Source organism: Sus scrofa, chromosome 15, assembly GCF_054392235.1.
Source record: "Sus scrofa isolate SSC_HxYL_T2T_F1_AM1 chromosome 15, Sscrofa_HxYL_maternal_Yorkshire_Landrace_v2.0, whole genome shotgun sequence".
Taxonomy (NCBI): Eukaryota; Metazoa; Chordata; class Mammalia; order Artiodactyla; family Suidae; genus Sus; species Sus scrofa.
The window spans coordinates 145,852,403-145,873,694 of NC_139397.1; the positions used below are offsets into that span (position 1 = coordinate 145,852,403).

General features: G+C 39.6%; 1 protein-coding gene across 1 annotated transcript in view; it reads left to right on the forward strand.

The window, feature by feature from the left end:
* CAB39 (calcium binding protein 39) overlaps window positions 1-21,292 on the forward strand; it is a 92,168-nt gene that overhangs the window by 23,546 nt on the left and 47,330 nt on the right. Inside the window, exon 2 of the mRNA XM_021075733.2 lies at window positions 15,805-15,965. Coding sequence (XP_020931392.1) covers window positions 15,852-15,965 — 114 coding nt within the window. The 5' untranslated portion in view covers window positions 15,805-15,851. The remainder of the gene's footprint in view (window positions 1-15,804; window positions 15,966-21,292) is intronic.

Consider the following 21,292-nt stretch of genomic DNA (forward strand, 5'->3'; position numbering starts at 1 on the left):
ATTCACATTTTCTGAAACTAATTCTAAAGCTATGATAATGTAACTCTTTTGAGTCCTTAGAATATCTGTGAACGAATCAGTGTAGATAAAATTAAAGATGGCAGATCCATATTGATAAAAGGTCTTTAACATATTCATGAAAATCTGTTAATTAGTCATGTATTACACGTGTTTCTAAGTTGCTTTGTAATATGCAACTATGATTTCAAGTCCTACAACAAGTGATGGAATCTTTTTGCCTTGTGCTAATTTGAGAAGTTGAGCATTGTGAATAAGATAGCTATCAGTAAATGAGCCACTCAGGTTGATTATAAATGTTTTACAAACTGCAGGTCTCATCACTTGGTTGTGAAATCAGTTTAGTGGGCTATGACTAGCATTTTAAAAGGGAGGAAAGGGAGTAGGGGACTAGGGTAGAATAAAATAGAATGTGTAATTTTACATTAAGATAAGTGCTGTTTGGTGATACTTGGCATATGGGCGTCTGTGATATTTCTTTTTTGATGTATGAATATATGTGCATCATGAAATCAGAGAAATCTATGAGCTATCACTGCTAGTAGTAATGCCGTTCGTTAGGTGGCCTGGTGGTCTTGTGGTTGTTTAAATGATTGTACACACAATGCAGGCTGACAGCAGGCTTTAGCTGAAAGGTTCCAGTATTTGTACTTTTAATGGGGAATAAAGGAAGACCTCTGACGTCTGATCAGATTTATGGTTGACAGGAATCTGGTAAGGAAAGCTGATAATACTCTGGACAACAGACTCAAGAGCCAAGAAAAATTTTGAAATGTCAAATGTATGTTGAAACTAGGTCACAAGCAATTTAATAGGAATAATTATTCAGTCCTGCAGGTATGTCCCAAAAGGCAGTTGTAAACAGTGGGTGAAGATGGGTTCCCTACAGAGCATGTAGGTCAATTAAATTGCTCGGTAGAGAGCTGCCATGTAATGCATCACAACTAGTAATGGAGTTTAAGACCACATTTATGCCGTCTATGGATAGGTAGTCTTGGCTGGTTAGATCATTGTATAGAGCATAGGGTCTAGTTTGGAACACCGTACTCTTAAGAGGACTGGTGACAAGCTGGAACCCTGGAACCCTGGGAATAACTAAGGGGGGAGTCCTCTGAGTCATCTTCCCCCAAGTTTTATCTTCTTTTTCTGTGACAAAAATCACAGCAGAATACGTGTGGGAATTTGGTTGCCAACAATGCTAGATGTATTGCAGACTGAATATGAATATTATGGCTCTTGCTCCCAAAGAGCTCGCAGATTAGCATAGTGATGATGATTTATATATTAATATGTCTGATTAGACTACTGAAAGTGCTTTGAGTTCTTTCTACAGGACATCTCTCACTTTTGTGTTTATACCAGCCCCAGATACGGGTCTTAGGACATAAGGATATAAGTCTTTTGCAAAACATTCCTACCTGATGCCCACTGAAGTTACTGGCCATGTTTGGTGGTAGATTCTGTCAGTTTACTTCTAGTCCTAGTATTTGTCTCTAGCTTGGCCTAGACTGGGTTGAGTCTAGGATGAGAAGTCTGTCGCATCATCAGTTGGAATCCATTTTTAAAATGGATTTTTTTCTAAAATGCATGTCTCTGAATTCATTTTCTTAAAATATTCTCAAATCACAGACCTGTACTTTTGAAAACATATTTAATGTATTTTCTTTTTCTTTTTTGGCTGCCCTGCAGCATATGGAGTCCCCAAGCCAGGGGTAAGACCTACAGCTGTGGCAATGCCAGATCCTTTAACACACTGTGCTGGGCCTGGGATCAAACCTGCGTCCTAGAGCTACAGAGATGTCATTGATCCTGTTGCACCACAGCAGGAACTCCATATTTAAAATTTTATTTAACAAGGAGTTCCCATCGTGGCGCAGTGGTTAACGAATCCGGCTAGGAGCCACGAGGTTTCGGATTTCATCCCTGGCTTTGCTCAGTGGGTTAAGGATCCAGCGTTGTTGTGAACTGTGGTGCAGGTCGCAGACGAGGCTCGGATCTGGCGTTGCTGTGGCTCTGGTGTAGGCCGGCGACTACTCTCCGATTAGACCCCTAGCCTGGGAACCTCCATATGCTGCGGGTGCGGCCCTAGAAAAAGGCAAAAAGACACACACACAAAAAAAATTATTTAACAAAATCCTTATTTAACACTTATTTTAGTATAGTTACCATATAATACATTTGGCATATCCCCCTTAATAATTTAACTAGGTGGCTATTGGAGAAAGGTTATGAATTCATTATAGTGGATTCTTGATTGATTTTTCCCATAAATAGGAAGTGCCAGTGTGAAAATTGCCTCACTGTCAAACTGGATGACATAGTGAGGTTCGTTAAATTAGATCCTACTAGAACTAATTTCATAAAAGGGTACTATTGCTTAATTGTAAATAATGTCTGATATCTATAACATGAAATCTTGCGTCATATTCAATATGTAATTATAAGCCTGATGGAACATCTAGAATGCCTGAAGAAAATGAACATAGGTAAAGCTATAAGAAAATGAAAACTTTGTGCATTACAACAAAGTTGAAATGCAAATGACAGTCTAAAACATATTTGCAAAAAAATTACAGCCGAAGGGATAATATTCATAATTATAAACATCCTCTAAATCAATAAGAAAAAGACTCCAAACTCAGTAGAATGATGCACAATAGAGATGTAAAAACAGTTTTGCTAAGAAGATAAAAATGGGTAACTATGAAAATGTGTTCATTGAACCAGCAATTCAAATCAAAAGAATCAAACTGATGAGTGCGTGGGAAGAGGAGGAGTTCTAGAAAATAGCTTTTTAATGTTATTTTTGACAGATTAGCAGAAATGGAAAGGAAGAATAGGGCTGGTGTTGGCTGGCTAGAGAAGAAAGGGCTGCCCTCGTACACTGCTGATGGCAGTGTAAACTGGCCTGAGCTTTTGGTACAAGTTACAAATCCTCATGTTTTGACTTTCAGGCTGCTACCTTTCCCCAGGCACTCAAGTCTCCTTGGCTTCTTTTATCCTGCTATCTGGCTAAACCTGTTAGAGAACATTGTGTAGGGTCTTCTTATAGCCAGAACAGCTCTTTACTTAGTGTGTTGTTTTTCTTTTTTTTTTTTTTAATTTGTTTGTTTTAATCCCGCTTTTTTTTAGGGCTGCACCTGAGGCATATGGAAGTTCCCAGGCTAGGGGTCTAATCGGAGCTGCAGCTGCCAGGCCACAGCTACAGCCACAGCAACACGGGATCCAAGTGGAGTCTGCTACCTATACCACAGCTCATGGTAACACCAGACCCCTGACCCACACTGGGCAAGGCCAGGGACTGAACCCGCGTCCTCTTGAATACTAGTCGGATTCGTTTCAGCTGACACAACAGGCACTCCCTGCTTCGTCAGTCTCTATAAAAGATCGCTTCCCAATGAGGTGGACAGGTCAGGGATCATTTCTTTGGTTCTTATAAAGATGAAGAACTGACACATGCTTAGTGACTGTCCCAAGTCACAGAGATCTGGCTAGTAGAAAGACAAGGAGTTTCTTTACCCTCGCTCATTTTATATGACTCCCAGGAAAAAGTAAAGCTGGGCGTTCAAGTTGGGCATGAAAGAGAAATACAGCAATGCATTAGAAGTAAGGCCCAAAGCCTATGACCCGAGTATTTTTGCTGGAATCATTACAAAACAGTCTGTCCTCTGGAGAAATGCTGCAGCGACCCCCTGCTGACTCAAAAAAAAGCTGTGTTGATCCAACAATTCCAGCTATGAAGAACGTGTGTTTGCTTTTATAATGAATTTAAAAGACATTGTTAAAGGTATATTTTGTGTGGAATTCTTTATATAAAATATTAAAAATTTCGCCAAGCTATGTTCATACAAAAGATTGAAATATAAGGACATAGACCTCGTTGTAAAAATCAATTTTATTTATAAGATTAAGGGAATTTGAAACTTGGTATTCATTTAGTCAGCTAAAAGAAAAACATTTAGAGGTGTACTCCCATTCCAGGCACTTATTTTAGTCCTGAGCAAACTACCTTTCTTTTAAACAACAAAAGATATTTGAAAATATTATCAGACCAATACTCAGCTGGAACAAAAAGCAAATATATAAAGAGCAAACTTTTTTGTTGAGAAATCAGATTCAGGTTAGTGTGTGTGTGTGTGTGTGTGTGTGTATGTGTGTGTGTGTGTGTGTGTGTGTGTTTATTTTTAAGGTTATAAATGAAAAAAGTCTTAAGAGCTCTGAAACGTACATTCTTAACTCCTAAGAATGACTTAGCTAATTTCAGTTTGGTTAAGATACTTCCAACCATATCTTTAAGTGAATTCTAGAACTCTGTAAGGGATTGTTTATATGGGCCTCATCTTGTTCCAGAAAGGATTTAAGGCAGCTTGAAATACTCTATTGTATGTAACTATCATAATATTAGTCTGGGAAATCCATAATGACTGCATGGTACACGGGTGTTACCACAGTAAAACTTGACACTGGTAGTATGGTTCTCTCAAAAAGTGTTTGAGGTTTCACATGAGATTCCTAATTGTAAAATTAATACTTAGGTTTTTTTTTTTTTTAAACAAGTACTAGTGCTTTAAAAAAAAAATCCATGTAAAACTACTTTTGTCTAAAAATCAGCTACTAAAGCAAAGCCCTCTCCTCTTGTAAGTAGATGTCTTTTGCTTTGTTGCTCAAATAATGAATGAATTTTAATCATTAGAATGTATCTCATAAACATTTATAATTTGACATCTTTCAAGGGTTAGCAGAAAGCCCTTTTTATTTTTTCTTTTCTTTTCTTCTCTTTTCTTTTTTTGTGTGGCCATGTCTGTGGCATGTGGAAGGTCCCAGGCCATGGATCAAACCAATGCCACAGCAGCAGCCCAAGCCACTGCAGTGACAGCACCAGATCCTTAACTTACTGTACCACAAGGGAACTCCCAGAAAGCCTATTTTAGAAGAACATAAAAGTAACATTTCTAAACATTACATTTGCTAAGCCCATTTCATTAAGTTTCTTGATCTGTAATTCATTCAGAACAAAAGCTATTAATTTAAAGTAGAATTTTTTTCTAGAAATTTAAACTTGTGGAAATACTATTAAAGATTGGTTTACCTCATAATTATTTATTACTTTTGATTACAAAAACTGGAATTAACAGTCCATATGATGTATGAAATTGGTACATTAGGCTTTAAGGTCATGATGAATGTTACACCAATAGTAGTCTACCTTAACCTACACCCTCTAAATTCTGAAAATATTAAGAAAAATTTTGAAGTCTAACAATCTCTTTTTAAAAGTGTTCTGGAAAAAAATATTAAGCATATTCTAAGCATATAATATTATGCCTAGAGGAGCTTTGTTTTAGTTAATATGGCATGTTCCCAAAAGATGAGTGGCTGGATAAGCTCCTGGTCACTCAGACCTAAACATATGTTTGGGAGACTTGGTTGGAACTGGGAGGTAATTCCTAGTTCCCTCTCATGCATTTCGGATAGTTAGTAGAAAAGGAACTTGAGTCAATGATGAGCAATAAAAATCCTCTCTAAAAGTATATGGAACAGGGGTTTGGCCCAGTTTTTGTTTTTTGATATTGAGGGTGGTACAGGGGACATTCAGGGGTATTCTTTTCGTAGCTAACTCATAATAATCTTAGAAATTGCCTTTTGTCTATTTGATCAGAATTTTAAAATACTTTCAAAAAGTCACTGAATTACTTTCTGGTTACTATGTTGATAAGTCACACTTCTACATTGTAATTTTTGTAGCAATTGCTCTGTATATAAGATGACGGGACAAATAAATACAAAGAGAATTTGGAGTCAGGAGCCTCGCCTTGAATTCTGACGTACACGCTGTACCTGGAATTGCAAGGCCGATCTTTTATTTTATTTATTTATTTATTTTTGTCTTTTCGCCATTTCTTGGGCCACTCCCGCTGCATATGGAGGTTCCCAGGCTAGGGGTCTAATCGGAGCTGTAGCTGCCGGCCTACACCAGAGCGACAGCAACACAGGATCTGAGCCGCGTCTGCAGCCTACAGCACAGCTCACGGCAACGCCGGATCCTTAGCCTGCTGAGCAAGGCCAGGGATCGAACCCGCAACCTCATGGTTCCTAGTCAGATTCGTTAACCACTGAGCCACAACGGGAACTCCAGAGCCGACCTTTTATATGAATCTAAAGATGTATGGGAGTTGGGGAAATGGGAAAGGGGTGGTTTCATGGATAGAAAGTGTTCATAGACCTTGGATTAGAGAATATGCATCACAATATAATGCCCAAGTGATCAGTCTATTGAGTTCTTTCTAATTTAACTTTAATAAAATGTCAGTGCACAAAAGTAGTGAGGATCCAAAACAGGATGGTTCTACAAACCGTGCCGCAGTCTGGCAACCCGGATCCACCCTTTTCAGTATTCCGTCATGGTTAATATATGAACCTATTACCCTCGAGTCAGAATTTTGCCATGTTTATATTCACGGTACAAACGACGTACAAGTGGAGTTGCTAAGCAAGCGAGGGTCTACCTTTGTACATGGCAATAGCTAGATTATAGACACTTTTCTAGGTTTCCCGCTCATTTACCCTCCAGGACCATCTAGGTGGTGGCCCCAACCCTGTTCTGCCTAGGTTTCAGATTAAAATTTTCTAGGTAACTCTTGGTTATTTATGTATCATTTCTGTGGCCGTTTTTCGTTTTGAGACCTGTTTTTCACTTCCAGTCAATACACGTATCTGGAGTCTTAGGCAGAGCAGTATTAACCCGTGTTAGGAGCGTTGAGTTTTGTCACATTCAGTGTTGGGGCTTCCCAACTCGTTGAGGGTGAGATATAAATGTAAACAATGATAGCACACTATAATCAAGATTCTGAAAGCTTGGAAAGTGTGAGGATGGAAATTACTTTTACTGTGGGAGTCTTCATGAAGGAGCTCTACTTTTTAAACAGAGTTAGAGCCTCTTGTGGCTCAGTGGGTTAATGACCCGACATTGTCTCTGTGAGGATGCAGGTTCGACCCCTGGCCTCGCTCAGTGGGTTAAGGATCCAGCATTGCTGCAAGCTGTGGCATAGATTGCAGAGGTAGCTTGAATCCGGTGTTGTCGTGGCTGTGGTGTAGGCTGCAACTGCAGCTCCCCTTTGACCCCTGGCCAAGGAACTTCCATATGCCACAGGTGCGGCCATTTAAAAAAGAAAAGTGGAGTTAGAGATGGCAGGATTTTGAACAAACAGAGAAGTAAGGGCATTCCCAAGGAGGGGAGGGATATTCAACTTGCATTGCTGTAGTTTTCCAAGAATTTCTTGAGGGAGGGGCACTGTAAGTAAGCTCTTGAAGGCATTTCCCATGTGCCTGTTTCCTCAAGAGATGCTCTTTTTCTTCTTATGTGCTATCAACAGGTAATGTATATTCGTTGGATTGTAATAGACAAAATGACAACATGCATAGATTGGAACAGTTAAGTAAGAGAGCTGTGAGACTAAAGAGGAGAAAGTGTTTTTATGTTAGAAACATGGATTAAGGTGATCATTTTGCGTTTACACAAATTATTTATTTATTTATTTATTTTTAAGATTTCATGGACTTTTAATTCCCACAGTATTTAGCAAGCATTGAATTTAATCAGCATTATAAAACAATCTATGTAAATGTCTAGGACACTGAGAAAGAAAGGATAAGATTTTATTTAAGGTAGAGAGAATCAATTTAGTTGAATACAGTTCAAGAAAAACTGGACTTCTTTGCATTTACACAAATTTATTTATTTATTTATTTTTTTTGTCTTTTTCTTTTGTTGTTGTTGTTGCTATTTCTTGGGCCGCTCCCGCGGCATATGGAGGTTCCCAGGCTAGGGGTTGAATCGGAGCTGTAGCCACCGGCCTACACCGGAGCCACAGCAACGCGGGATCCGAGCCGCGTCTGCAACCTACACCACAGCTCACGGCAGCGCCGGATTGTTAACCCACTGAGCAAGGGCAGGGACCGAACCCGCAACCTCATGGTTCCTAGTCGGATTCGTTAACCACTGCGCCACGACGGGAACTCCATTTACACAAATTTAACTTGCAACATTTAGGCAAGGAAAGGGGGAAAAAAGAGCACAATGGACATGCTAATTGTAAGAAATATACCAATTCTTTAGAATAAAAACTTATTACTAAGTTTTAAAAAGTACGTATGTGTTCAGGTATAGATACTCTAGTATAATGAAGTTCTAGCTTCAGCACTTATTAATATTTCGCTAGCCTTCTTTCATCTGCCCCCCGCCTCCACACACACCTTACTCTTAGGGAGGAGCGGTACTGGAGAATTTTGAAGCAAATTCCAAATCACCCATACTTCAGAATATATGTCTCATTGATAAGGATATTTTTTATGTGTCTTCTAGATTATAATACCTAATAAAATTAGTGGTAATTTCTTAATCGTCATGCCCAGTGTATGGTTTTCCTGACTTGCCTGTATCGTTTGTATAGTTGGTTTATTTATTTAAGTCAGGTTCCAGAGGAGATATGTACATTTGACTGTGTCTAGTGAGCCTCTTTTATTATTTAACACTCACCATTGCCTTTCCTGCCCCCTCTGCTTATTGCTACTTGATTTGTTGCAGAAACCCAATATTTGTCTTGTGTCCCTTGTTCTGGGTTTGACCTGGTGCTTCCTTGTGATATTGTTTAACTTGTTCTTCCATCCTCTGTTTCCTGTAGAGCGATAGATCTAGAAACTTGATTAAATTCAGGTTTTTTTAAGTGGGAGATAGGAGGTCAAATATTTTTTATAGATAGAGCTTTCTACTTCCTGCTGCATCCTATCATGAGACACGCTGATGCCCAATTTTCCTATTTTTAGTGATAGATCAGGGTTCCAAGTTGTCAGCTCCAGGGCACTGTGAAGTTCCCCATCAACCTGTCATGTCAAACACTTGAAAGTCCTTGCTCTTCCATTTTACCAACCAGCTTTATGGTATTTGAATGAATTAGTCACTATTTTTGAGTCTTAGTATACTCATCTATAGAGCAGGAAAACAAGGCACAACAACTTAGGAATGAACATCAGAAGAGTCTACTCTTTGCTTGAGTAAAAGAAAGAGTTTTGTCCATTATACAAATATTCTACAAGGATGTTCCAGACCAGACACTATTCTAGTTTCTACATATACAACAATGAATGAGTGTAACCCTCACAGCCCTTCTCCTGGGACGTTGATGTTTATCTTCTCCCCTCTATTAATGGTGATAAGTACCGGAAGAGCGGTGCAGCAGGGTAAGGCGAAGAGATTGGGGGAAAGCTGCTGTTTGGGAAATACTGGTCAGGGACGGTTCTGTGAGTAAAGTGAGGGAGAGAGCCGAGGTGAGCTAAGAGCTCTCCAGGAACAGTGTGGGGAATGCTTAGACCTGGCCCAGCAAGGTGGAGCCAGACAGTGTGGCTGAAGCCTAGAGTGTAAGAGATGGGGACAGAGACAAGTAAATCACAAAGACTCTTGTAGGAGTTTGTTAGGAGTGTGGATTTTATTTCAAGCAAAATGAGAGGTCTGCGGAGGAGGGATTAAACAGAGAAGTGATGGGGCTTTTGTAAATCCTGAAGTGTGGTATTAGAGGAGACGCCTTACATCATTTAAAGTCCTGCTGCTGGAGTTCCCGTTGTGGCGCAGAGGAAGCAAATCTGACTAGTAACCATGAGGTTGTGGCTTCAATCCCTGGCCTCGCTTAGGGGTTTAAGGAGCTGAGCCATGAGCTGTGGTGTAGGTTGCAGACACAGCTCAGATCCTGCATTGCTATGGCTGTGGTGTAGGCTGGCAGCTGTAGCTCCGATTGGACCCCTAGCCTAGGAACTTCCATATGCCGCGGGTGTGGCCCTAAAAAGCAAAATAAATAAATAAATAAATAAAGTACTGCTACTATTACCACCATGCAACCATATGATTTACCATCTAGACTATAGAAAATCATCAGTTTGACTCCTGCAGAGTATCCAGGGTTGAACATTCATTGGTCCCTGAAAGTCCAGTCAAAATATATTAAATTGCAAAGCACACTTCAGAGTCTTAGAAACTCTTGAACACTTACTTTTGGTTTTGACAGTCAATGATGAGTTATATATTTGGTAGCTTTGGTAATTAACCAAAGGTTCAGCTGCTTCTTAAAGCTACTCATTGTTTTAATGGAGCTAAGTCACTTGCATCTTATTTGCAGCTTAGAAGGGCCAATATCCCCTTCTTCCAAAAATTGAACTAAAACTTTTAGATGCAGATTTTAAAAGAATAAGATCACTCATTTTGTACAATCTGTGTGGATTTTTTTTTAAAAAAAACCTTTTTGGCTCTGGAAATTGTAGTCATGAATCAGATTTTAGAAGGGGAAAAAACCCCGCATAACTATCCTCTACTACTGTTTATTCCAGTTTTACCGTATGTAGGTGCTGTGCTAAGCACTTGAAACACATGCAGTTCATGTTCCAAGTTGTGAGGTAGCTATTGTTTCTCCCATTTTAGAGATGAGGAAAAAGAGCTTAGAAAAGTCTGAATTAGCTAAGCATGGTAAAGTCAGGATTTGAACCCAAGTTATCTCTAAAGCCCATGTAATTAACTATTGTGCCTTATATAATTGCCTTACTGTATGGCTCGTCTAGCACTCAACACAATATCTGGCATGACTCTCACAGCCAAATGGTCTTGGAAGTATTAAGTATGATGGATAAACTAAAAGTTTAAAAAAATTCTGCCTAATTCTACCTAAACCATTCTACCTAATGGTTTTCTTTTTGTATACTCTTTCTGTTCCTTTTTTTTTTTTTTAATGGTGTCAAAGCATTCTTTTTTTAAAAAAAAAAAGGGGGGGGGGAATGATTTGATATGAGAAGTACTTTAAATTGGTTTTGTATATTTTTCAAGTATAGTGTCTATAGAATGTGTTCAGTGGAACTATGTTTACGTGGTTTCGGTTAGAGCTGCAAACATAATAAAGTCTTTAAGTACTTACTTAAAAAATATCCGGTATGCTAAAGCTACTTAGTATTTATCTGAATCAAGTATCATTAACACTGAAGCAGGGAATTAGGTCTCAGAGCCAGCTGTCTCAAAGATGTATTCAGATGTGTACTGCATTTCACACTTTCCATGACTGCTTAATTAAGTACTTTAATAGTCCTTGCATGCAGCAGTCTTACTATTGTACGTGGGATTTTTTTGTTTGCCGTTTTTGCACTTGACCATCAAGTTTATGAGTCAGATCTAACAACAGATATGTTAGCATAGAGTCCTATGAACTCAACTGTCTAGGAATGTGTTGTCATTCAGCAGTTTTTCATTATTGTCTCTAAACACAAACACCCACATCCATACACGCCAGAATATTGTCTTTTTGAGAGCCGACTCTCCTGGTGCCTTAAGTTTGAATGAATGTCCTAATTAATGGCTTATGGCCGACTTGATTACTTTTCAGTATTTGGCAGTACATAGATGGCTAGAGTTAATTACAGCTTAGGGCTGTGTTGCACAGGCCAAAAGCAATCAGATTGCCCAAGAAGGGCAGCTTCTAGCAGTCCTCTCTAATAATTTTCCCCTCCTGGTTTCTCGATGGATGTTCTGTCTGTTCTCCAGCAGTTTCTTGGTATGGAGCTTCGTACTCTTAGGAGTTTCACCGAACAGCAGTGATTTGAAGTTTTTCTGCCTTATAAGATGAAAGTGACCATGTTTGCTATTACTGAGTCTCCATCTGTTTTGGAGAAAAGAGTAGACTCCCAGTGCAAAAGACCACAAATATGGAGCAAGTAATAACAAGAAAAATATGTATCAAACTGTCCCTATAAGCTTTGCAGATGATTTTCACATTTTACCTTGAGTAGTCTGTTAATGTTTGAATTTTGCATCATAAGCAAAAGTATAACTTTTTTTTTTTTTTAAAGAGCTAAAAGTTTAATTCTCAGTGATGGATATAGATGCAGGAATAGATAGAAAGACTTAATTATTCTGACCACCTACCCCAAGGATATAGAAGCTAGCTGAGAGCTCTACTTTTGTGAACAATGGCACATGTTTGCACGCACGCACGCACACACACACACACACACACACACACACACACACACACACACGTCTCCTTTTAAAGTCATTTCACTGGGTTGGTAAATGTCCCAATCATTGTGACAACGAGCATTTCCAGAACATCTCCTAGGGTTGATACTGGCTCCATTGACAGCCACTGTCCTATGGAGAATAGTGAGGGTCTACATTTGGTATCTGCAGGAGAAGAGAGATTTAGAAAATAGCATTTGCTAAAATTGTGAATTGGTTATATGGAAGAGTTAACCAGTGGAAAGAGTCTGCCATGACAACCAGGTTTTGTGATTGGGAACTGTGGATCCATTCCCTGTGAAGGGGAACTTAGAAAGATAAGCAGAACTAGGGGAGGAGGTTGAGTTGCCCGAGGACATTTATAAGGTCCAGCAGTTGGAAATGTAGGCTGATTGGTTGGGGCTGGAGACAGATTTCAGGTTGTTGAAAACATGAATAGATGAGATCACTCAGAGAACATAGGGTAAGAAGACAGCCAAGATAGAAGCTTTAAGGTCGTCAACACTGAAATAAAGATGTCATTGAATTAAAGGTACAAAGAAAGGGTATTTGGAGAGACAGAAAAACAAATGCTTGAAAGCTAAAGGATGTACAATGCTGAATGTTCATGCAAATTCCTTTCATGTAGAATTAGCATCATAAATATTAATTTTGATATAAAAGTATGCTAAATTATTCTCCACTCCTGTTCCTCCCCCACCCCGAGTTTTCAGGTTAAATTTCCCCCCTAAGTCTTCTTTATCCTTGGGATTTAAGCAGACAAAACTGATAACTATCAGGAGCAAGCTTACCCTTGTTTGAGAAATGTAGGTATGAGTTTGCACAGGCCTCTTTTTGATGCTAACAGTGGCTGGTTTTCTCCCAGTGGCATTAGATGCAGCCCAAGGAATCCTACTACTAAAGTTTTTTATGAACTGATTTTTCTTTGAAGGGACAGGGGAAATTAGTATTTGAAATCTAAAGCATAGTTTAGGCCAAACATAGTTTAAGAAAAAAAATGAGTTCCCATCATGGCTCAGTGGAAACAAATCTGACTACTATCCATGAGGACATGGGTTCTATCTCTGGCCTTGCTCAGTGGGTTAAGGATCCGGCGTTGCCATGAGCTGTGGTGTAGGTCGCAGACACGGCTCAGATCCCGTGTTGCTGTGGCTCTGGTGTAGGCCGGCGGCTACAGCTCCAAATGGATCCCTAGCCTGGGAACCTCCATATGCTGCAGGTGTGGCTCTAAAAAGGCAAAAAAAGAAAAAACATCAGTTTTAGCTGTATGTGTATGTGCACACATGTGTTTGAAAAACACTGCTATTCTGTTGGCTCTATATTATCCATCGATTTCTCTAAACTTAGTTGTTATGTTTATCAAAGTTATGCATGCGAAATTGAAGGAGGCAAATAGTTACAAAAAGGGCTTGTAAGAAAAAAATACCAGTCCCCTACACTTTGCTTGCTCCCCAGAGGTACCACCTCTTTTGATCAGTTGTTTGGAATCTTTCCCCCCATCTTTAATGAACAAACTTATATGGCACATCCATGACTTCACCATATTGCTTGTAACATTTGCTCAATAGCTGCCACTGATTCGTTATTATTCTCATCGGAAAGTCAGTAACACAATAAATACTTAGTAGCTCTGTGCATATTAATCGAAGATATTTATTAAAACCTTTATTTCTTGAGTTCCCATTGTGGCTCAGCAGGTTAAGAACCTCACATAGTATCTGTGAGGATGCAGGTTTGATCCATGGTCTTACTCAGCGGTTTAAAGATCTGGCATTGCCGCAAGTTGTGGCATGGGTCAGAGCCCGCTTTGCTGTGGCTGTGGTGTAGGCCCAGAAGCTGCAGCTCCAGATTAGACTTCTAGTCTGGGAACTTCCATATGCCGCAGGTGCAGCCTTAGGGAAAAAAAAAAAAAAAAAACTGCTTTTATTTCTTCAAGCATTCCTCTTCTTAGCCTTTTAGCACTGTACTGTTCTTGGCACGTGTATTTTCTACCTTGGTCATTACTTAGGAGCCATTCATGAATTTTAAACTTTTCTGTGTTTTCAATTAATTGTTTAAAAAGTTGGATCACTGAGTGACATTAGTATAAGATATTTAAGCTTAATACAAAGCAAACTTAGACATAAAAAACAAATTCTAATTCAGAAGTTTTAGGCGGTATTATTTTCTTGTTTTTCATACCCCCTCCCAAATCCTAGACAGTTGTGTTAAATAAGAATTGATGACATAAATGAAAGAAATGAAAGGATTTGTTTAATGACTGCACTGAGACTTTTTCTTTCTTTCTTTTGGCAGCCCCATGGCATATGGAGTTCCCAGACCAGAGATCAGATCCAAGCCATAGTTGAGACCTACACCACAGCTGTGGCAATGCTGGATCCTTAACCCCCTGTGCTGGGCCAAGAATTGAACCTGCATCCCAGTGCTCCAGAGGGCACTGCCGATCCTGTTGCACCACAGTGGGAACTCCTGCCCTTAGACTTTAAGAATTAACGTGATATAGTTTTTATTTATGTGTTTTATAATGAAGTTATTTAATTCTTTTTTGTTCTTTTCCTTAATAATCATACTTCACTGTATTTTTAAAACAATAGATCAAAAGAAAATTTAAAGTATCTCTATGAGAGCCATAGGGAGGGAGGGCCAAGAGAAAATATAAGTGTGTTGGGAACAGCTTCGGCACTGGGGTTAGAATGGAGCCTGCTGAGGAGTGTCCAGTTCTTGTTTTGGGTACTTGTTGCTGTTTCCTCAAAGTACAGTCTTACTAGTTTATACGTCCTGCAGAATCTTGCCTGCCTAGAGTATTAATTAAGAGGAACGATTGTGTCATGCTTCCCCTTTCCCCCAAGAAAGCATTTACATACGTGTTCCCTTTGGCAACTGTGCTCTTTCTGCTATCACCAGTATTTGGTGTGTGGTAGGTCTTTTTAAAAGCCCCTTTGCCCTGGAAAGTCACTTCTTCCACCATTGAGCCAGAGCTGAAAATATCTCTGTTGCATAGCACCCAACACTTCCTGCAAAATACCACTAAACTTTCCCTCTCTCCACCCAGCACTGACTTGTAGCATCACTGCTCTTATTTATGGACTACAAATAGGGAAGGTTGTCACGTGGAATTTATTGTGAGTGCGAATACACTGTATTTATGGAGACACAGTCTGCAGTGCCCCGTACCCTTCCTCAAAAGGATAAAATGAAAAAAGGCTGATAAGCTCTTTGTCCAGCTTTTTGCTTCAGTTTCCTCACCTGTGGAGTAGAGCTATCTGCTTACTGGAGATGAAGTGTGGTGATGAAGGAGACTGGATCAAGGCAGACCTGAGCTGGTTTTAGCCCTTGGAACCTTGAACCCGTTGCTTCACCTCCTGTGAATGGGAGGGGTCTCGTGGGGCACTGGGGAATTGTTTGAAAAGATCGGCTTAGGCGATGGGTTTCAGTGGCTTAGCAGGGGGCCTGGCAGTGCTAAATGCTCTCCATCATCCGCACCCTCATGTCCTCCTCAGATGGGTGGTGAGGCGAGCAGAGGATTAAAAAGGTGTTTTGAAAAATACAAAGGATTCTAAGATTCTAGGATGAATCTCTCGTTCCATTGCCCATGTGCTTGTGGGTTTCCTGGCACCGATGTTGAAAATCCTGTACAATAACTTTCTCCAAGACTGGTGTGCGGCTCGGATGAGGGTTTTCAGAGGGTGTCTTCTGTCGCCTTCCCGTGGTCTCACCTGCGCCTTGTGCTGTGTCCGCAGGTCAAGCAGGCAGCGCGCAGTGAGCGCCTGTCGCCGCCGCCGCCGCCATGCCCTTCCCATTCGGCAAGTCTCACAAGTCTCCCGCCGACATCGTGAGGAACCTGAAGGAGAGCATGGCCGTGCTGGAGAAGCAAGACATCTCCGACAAAAAAGCCGAAAAGGTAGGCATTCGGCTTTAGCCTGTGTGTTTCACTTTGCGCTTAGGAGCAAATGTAAGACACATTATGCGGTGGTTTCTAAAAACCATCAAGTCCCAATTTGGGTTTACTTGGGGCTTAAAATAGAGTCCCGGAGCCGCATTCGCCGCTGCTGAAACACCACGCCTCCATCTAGTATGTTTTTAACTTTTTTCTCAGTTTTTCATTGGAGGTTTTGGACTGTTTTTAAATTTTGTTGGGGTTTTTTTTTTTTTTTTTTTTTTTCATTGTTGAAGTGGCTTCTCTGATTTCCTGAAATCAGTGTTTGCCCCGCCAGTCCTCCTGGGGGAATACCTCTCCTGATTTTCTTTTTTGTGTTCCTGTGTCCATGTCAAGTATCTTCTGCTACCCAGTCACCGTCGTCCAACCCTGACTTTCATCCCAGTCTGCCCCCCTCACCTCTAAAACATCATCCTTTAGTAAATAGTATGAACCCCTACTTCCTAAGGGGTTTATGAATTGATCTTGACTTCTATTCCTATTTGCCGAAAATCCTCCTGAGCTTACCTCTGGCCTTAGTAGCCTCTTTGGTGCTCTTTCTGAGCCACCTACCCTGCTTTAAACCTTCAGTGCAGCCTTTTTAATTGGCACATGAGACGCTTTGTGACCTGGTCTGTGCTTCTCTAGATGAATTTCAACCCCTTTCTTCCTAGTTCTTCATGCCCCAACCATCTCAGCTTGCCTTTGTTTGTTGAATGCAATTAAAGCAAATAATCAGCTTTACTGTCTTTGTCTCATTTTCCCCCTGTTCCGTTTTCCCCTCAGTCCCCATTCATCTTTCAGAACCACCCTGTTCATTTCCTTTTCCCACGTGGCTCTCCAGGGTACTCCCGCTCTCGGCTTTACGCTCACGTCCTGAAACACATCTGTACCGTTTGTTGGCCACCTCCTTTGCAAATACTAGGACTGCTGCCATCTTCAACGTGATTTTATTTGTGGTGTGTCTTTGTCTTCCTTACTAGACCTGAGCTTTTTGACCCATGTGTCATTTCTGGCCCACCTGTGCCCTCCACAGTGCCTGACTTCCATGTGCTGGATGCCTGATGATTCATTGGCTCAGTGTTTGACTAGAACAACATTTTCCACCTTATCTTTTATTTTAGGAGGTTGTTTTCTATTTTGAGTTGACAGTTTAATTAATTAAATTCCATCTACCATCTTTTTTTAAGTCTAATATTCTGGTTTACCTGTATTAAAGGAAAAGCTCACACTCGTGGGATTGAGATTTGTCAGTACAGGCTATTAGTGTACCTTTCTGTCTCTGAAAGAAATCTACAATTAGTAAAATTTTCTGTATCGGACTTTACTTTAGATCTTCCATGGAAATTCTTTCATATCTATAGTGAGTGATGTAGATAAATGTTCATAATAGGATGATAAAACTAACTTCTTTTAAAAGTGTCTGACTTGACAGATGATAGCTGGATTTTCATATCTCTCTTTGCATTCAGTCTGCTGTTGTGTTATTTTGGTCAGAGTATATAAAGAAAATCTGGCCTTATGCAGATGTATAGTTGGAAAAGGGAAGAGTATTTTAATTGCCTTTCAGATAATTTCGAATATTTTTTGATGCCACACCAAAGTTCAACAGTTGATAGTTTTTTGGTTGTAATAGACTCAAGCCATATAAATGATCCTTTCATACTCTGCACTTGGTAAAGATCCTTTATCTAAGCATGACTGTTAACATGCACTGATCATTTGGAAAGTATTGGATCACTGACTTATACATAACTTCCAAATGTTAACACATTATTTAATATCAAAAATTCACATTTGAAAATACTACCCCTGTGATCTCATCAGAAGAACATAAGTTCTGGAAAGTAATCAAACTTTTATTCATGTTGTATTCAAAATTCAAATTTGGCGACAAATACTCTTGGTTGTTTTCCTTAAGATGACAGGTTTACTTTATTTTTGTGAAAATGCCTGTCAAATATACAAGCCTGAATAATTTGTCAGTTTTTCTTTCAAAGAAAAGTGATGTTCCATTAAAAAACAAACAAACAAACAGCTTGTTCAGCTCACGGCTCAGACATTATCATACAAGTGTTTTAACTTACGACTTCAGTAAAGGGCAGAAAGGACTTTATGTGTGCTTTGCATTTATTATACCAAACGTTAAGAAGATGTGTATATACTCAAAGATCAAAATTTAATAAAATGAAATTTTTTTCCTGCTTCCTCATGACATTCTTTTTTTTTTTTTTTTTTTTTTGTCTTTTTGCCTTTTCTAGGGCTGCTCCTGCAGCATGTGGAGATTCAGGCTAGAGGTCTAATCGGAGCTGTAGCCACTGGCCTTTGCCAGAGCCACAGCGATGTGGGATCCGAGCTACATCTACAACCTACACCACAGCTCACGGCAATGCCAGATCCTTAACCCACTGAGCAAAGCCAGGGATCGAACCCGAAACCTCACGGTTCCTAGTCTGATTCCCCATGTCGGGAACTCCTCATGATATTTTTAAGTGAAACAAACTGGCTTTCTTTTCTTTTTTTTCTTTTTTTGTTTGCACCCATGGCATGAAAAAGTTCCTGGGCCAGGGGTCGAACTTGAACCACAGCAGTGACAACAAATCCTTAACCACTAGGCTATCAGGGAACTCTTGGCTTGCTTCTACTTTTTTCTTTTCTTTTCTTTTTTTTAAAAAACTGAATGCATGTTGATGGAGACTACAGTGATAGTACAATTTGTTGTCACTCTAGCTACTGGTCAGTACCATCAGTGCAAATGGCAACAGTGGAAAAGGGGCAAATTGTGTGTTGACATTGATGTGAAAATGGTTTAGACCCCTTGAAAGGGTCACAAGAGACTTTTTTTCAGTAACATAGAGGTTGAGAATTCCTGCTATAAACCTAAGTAAGACGAGAAGGTATGCTATGAAGGTAAACAAAGCAAAGAGAAATAGTTGAATTTATGAAAAATAAATTTTATTTCAAAGGAAGGAGACAACTTGGAAGCGCAATCCATGCAAATTACTTATTCTGAAATAGATCAGGGAGGAGACCCTGGACTTTCTGATTTCTCTTATCAAGACTCAGAAAGAAATAGCACTAATCCACGTATGAAGAGGGAACTGAGACTTGAAAACAATGGAAAGATGGAAAATCTAACACTAAATTAAAACAAAAACAGCTTTGACATCATACTTTAGACTGAAAATTTGAAGGTAGGTAGTCCCATTAAAACCAGGCTGCTTGCCATGACTTCTTATTTGGCATTGTTCTGGAAATTTTATGCAGTGCATAAAGAAATGATTTAGAAATAGAAAATACAGCTATTTCAGATAAAGAGGTGAAATTTACAGTGTTGAAATACTCATATACCTTACAAAACCCAAGAGAATCAACGTGAAAATGAGTCACTAGGGCAGCTAAATACAAAATTCATAGCTTCCCTAAATACCAGTCAAAACTATCTAGAAATCGTAAATATTTTTTTCGACACACACACATACACACACACACGGCATGTGGAAGTTCCTAGGCCAAGGATCAGACCCATGCCACAGTTGAAGCCTGCACTGCCTCTATGACAACACCAGATTCTTAACCCACTGCACTACCACAAAAGAACTTCCTAGAAATTGTATTTTTTTTTAATATTTATTTGCAGTGGCAACAACAAAAAATAAGGTGTCTGGGAATACTTTCATCAGGAAGTATGCAGAACTTAAATGAAGAAAACCGTAAAACCTTACTCAGAGGTACGAAAGAATACTTGGTCCATGTTACTGGATGGAGTATACTTAAGGTGACATTTCTTATCAAGTTAATTTTTAAGCTTAAAGCTGTTCCCTTCAAATCACAGCAAGATCTTTTTGTATCTTGACAAAAAACAATTCTGAAGTTCTGGAAGAATAAATAAAATAGCTACAAAGTTGTGCTGGTATTTAAGGAATATGAATTCTGCTTTGTTTTGAAGCTAAACACGTATTTCATATATCCACTCACAGTCTTCAGTTGCAGTTAATGAAACTCCATTCATCTAGTTGTTCAGGCCAAAAATCTTGAGTCATCTCTGACTCCTTTCATACTTCCCAAATCCAATTCATGAGCAAATCCGTCTCCTTGATTGGGGTGGGGATGTTAAAAAATCTAATAACCAGAATCTAATCACCACTTCTCCCCATTTTCCTGGTTACCACCCTGGTTTGAGCTACCATTATGCATCCTCTGGATTATTGCAGTGTTCTTCTGACTGGTCTCCGTTGCCTCCCCACAGCCATAGTGATTCTTTCAAAACATAAGTCAAATAATATTTCCTTTAGAGTAAAAGTCAAAGTCCTTACAAGGGCTGAACTAAGTTTTACAGGTCAGATCCTGCCTAGACCTGTTTCTGGAAGGCTCATGAGCTGAGGATGGTTTTTACATTTCTAAAGGGTTGGTTTAAAAAGCAAAGAATATGCAATCAAGACTTTATGTGGCTTATAAAGCTTAAAATATTTACTGTCTGGTGCTTTTACAGAAAAATAAATGCCCACCCTTGCGCTGGTCATTCAGGCCCATGACCTCAGTGGTCCCTTCCAGTACTCCCCTCATATTGGCTTCCTTTCCTCATGCCTTGAGGAGTAACACTCCTGCCTTAAGGCCTTTGCATTTGTTCCCTTTGCCTGGTAAGTTCTTCCCCCAACTCTGCTTGGCTTACTCCTTATCACCACCTTCAAGTCTTTGCTCAAAAACCGCTTTTTGCCCAACCCCTTACTTAAAATGCAGCCCTCCCCCTGGCATTCTTGTTCCCCTTGATCTCCCTCTGTTTCCTGTGTATAACTTAACATCTTTCATATCTTTAGTCATGTTTAGTTAACTGTTCCTTCCAAAGACAGCTCAATAATTATTTGTTATTGAAAATGGAATACAAAGTTAACATGAAACATTGTCACCTTATAACTCTTCTAAACTCTTAATTTCTGCTGAATAGGATAAAACGTGTATTACTAAATGTTGTAACAATTGGTATGTTGAGTTTATGACAACTCAGAAGGTATCACCGCAGGTATCTTCTGAATTTTATGATGGTGGTCAGGTAGCACATTCCCTTGTGGTGCTCCCACCCACAAAAATAGTGAGACAAATGACCCTTCCCAAGCGATCTACCCTGCTAGTCCTAGTATCTTCCGTATAGTTTTGTGTTCATAATGATGTTACCCTGGATTTCAGGATGCTCAGTGGACATTTTTCATGATCGGGTGAATAGTTATACCCCACAGATCTGATTGGTGGATCACTCTGAGCCCTTTGGCAGGGTTTTAGTGATCCGTTGCAACTGTGAACTTTTAATAACATTT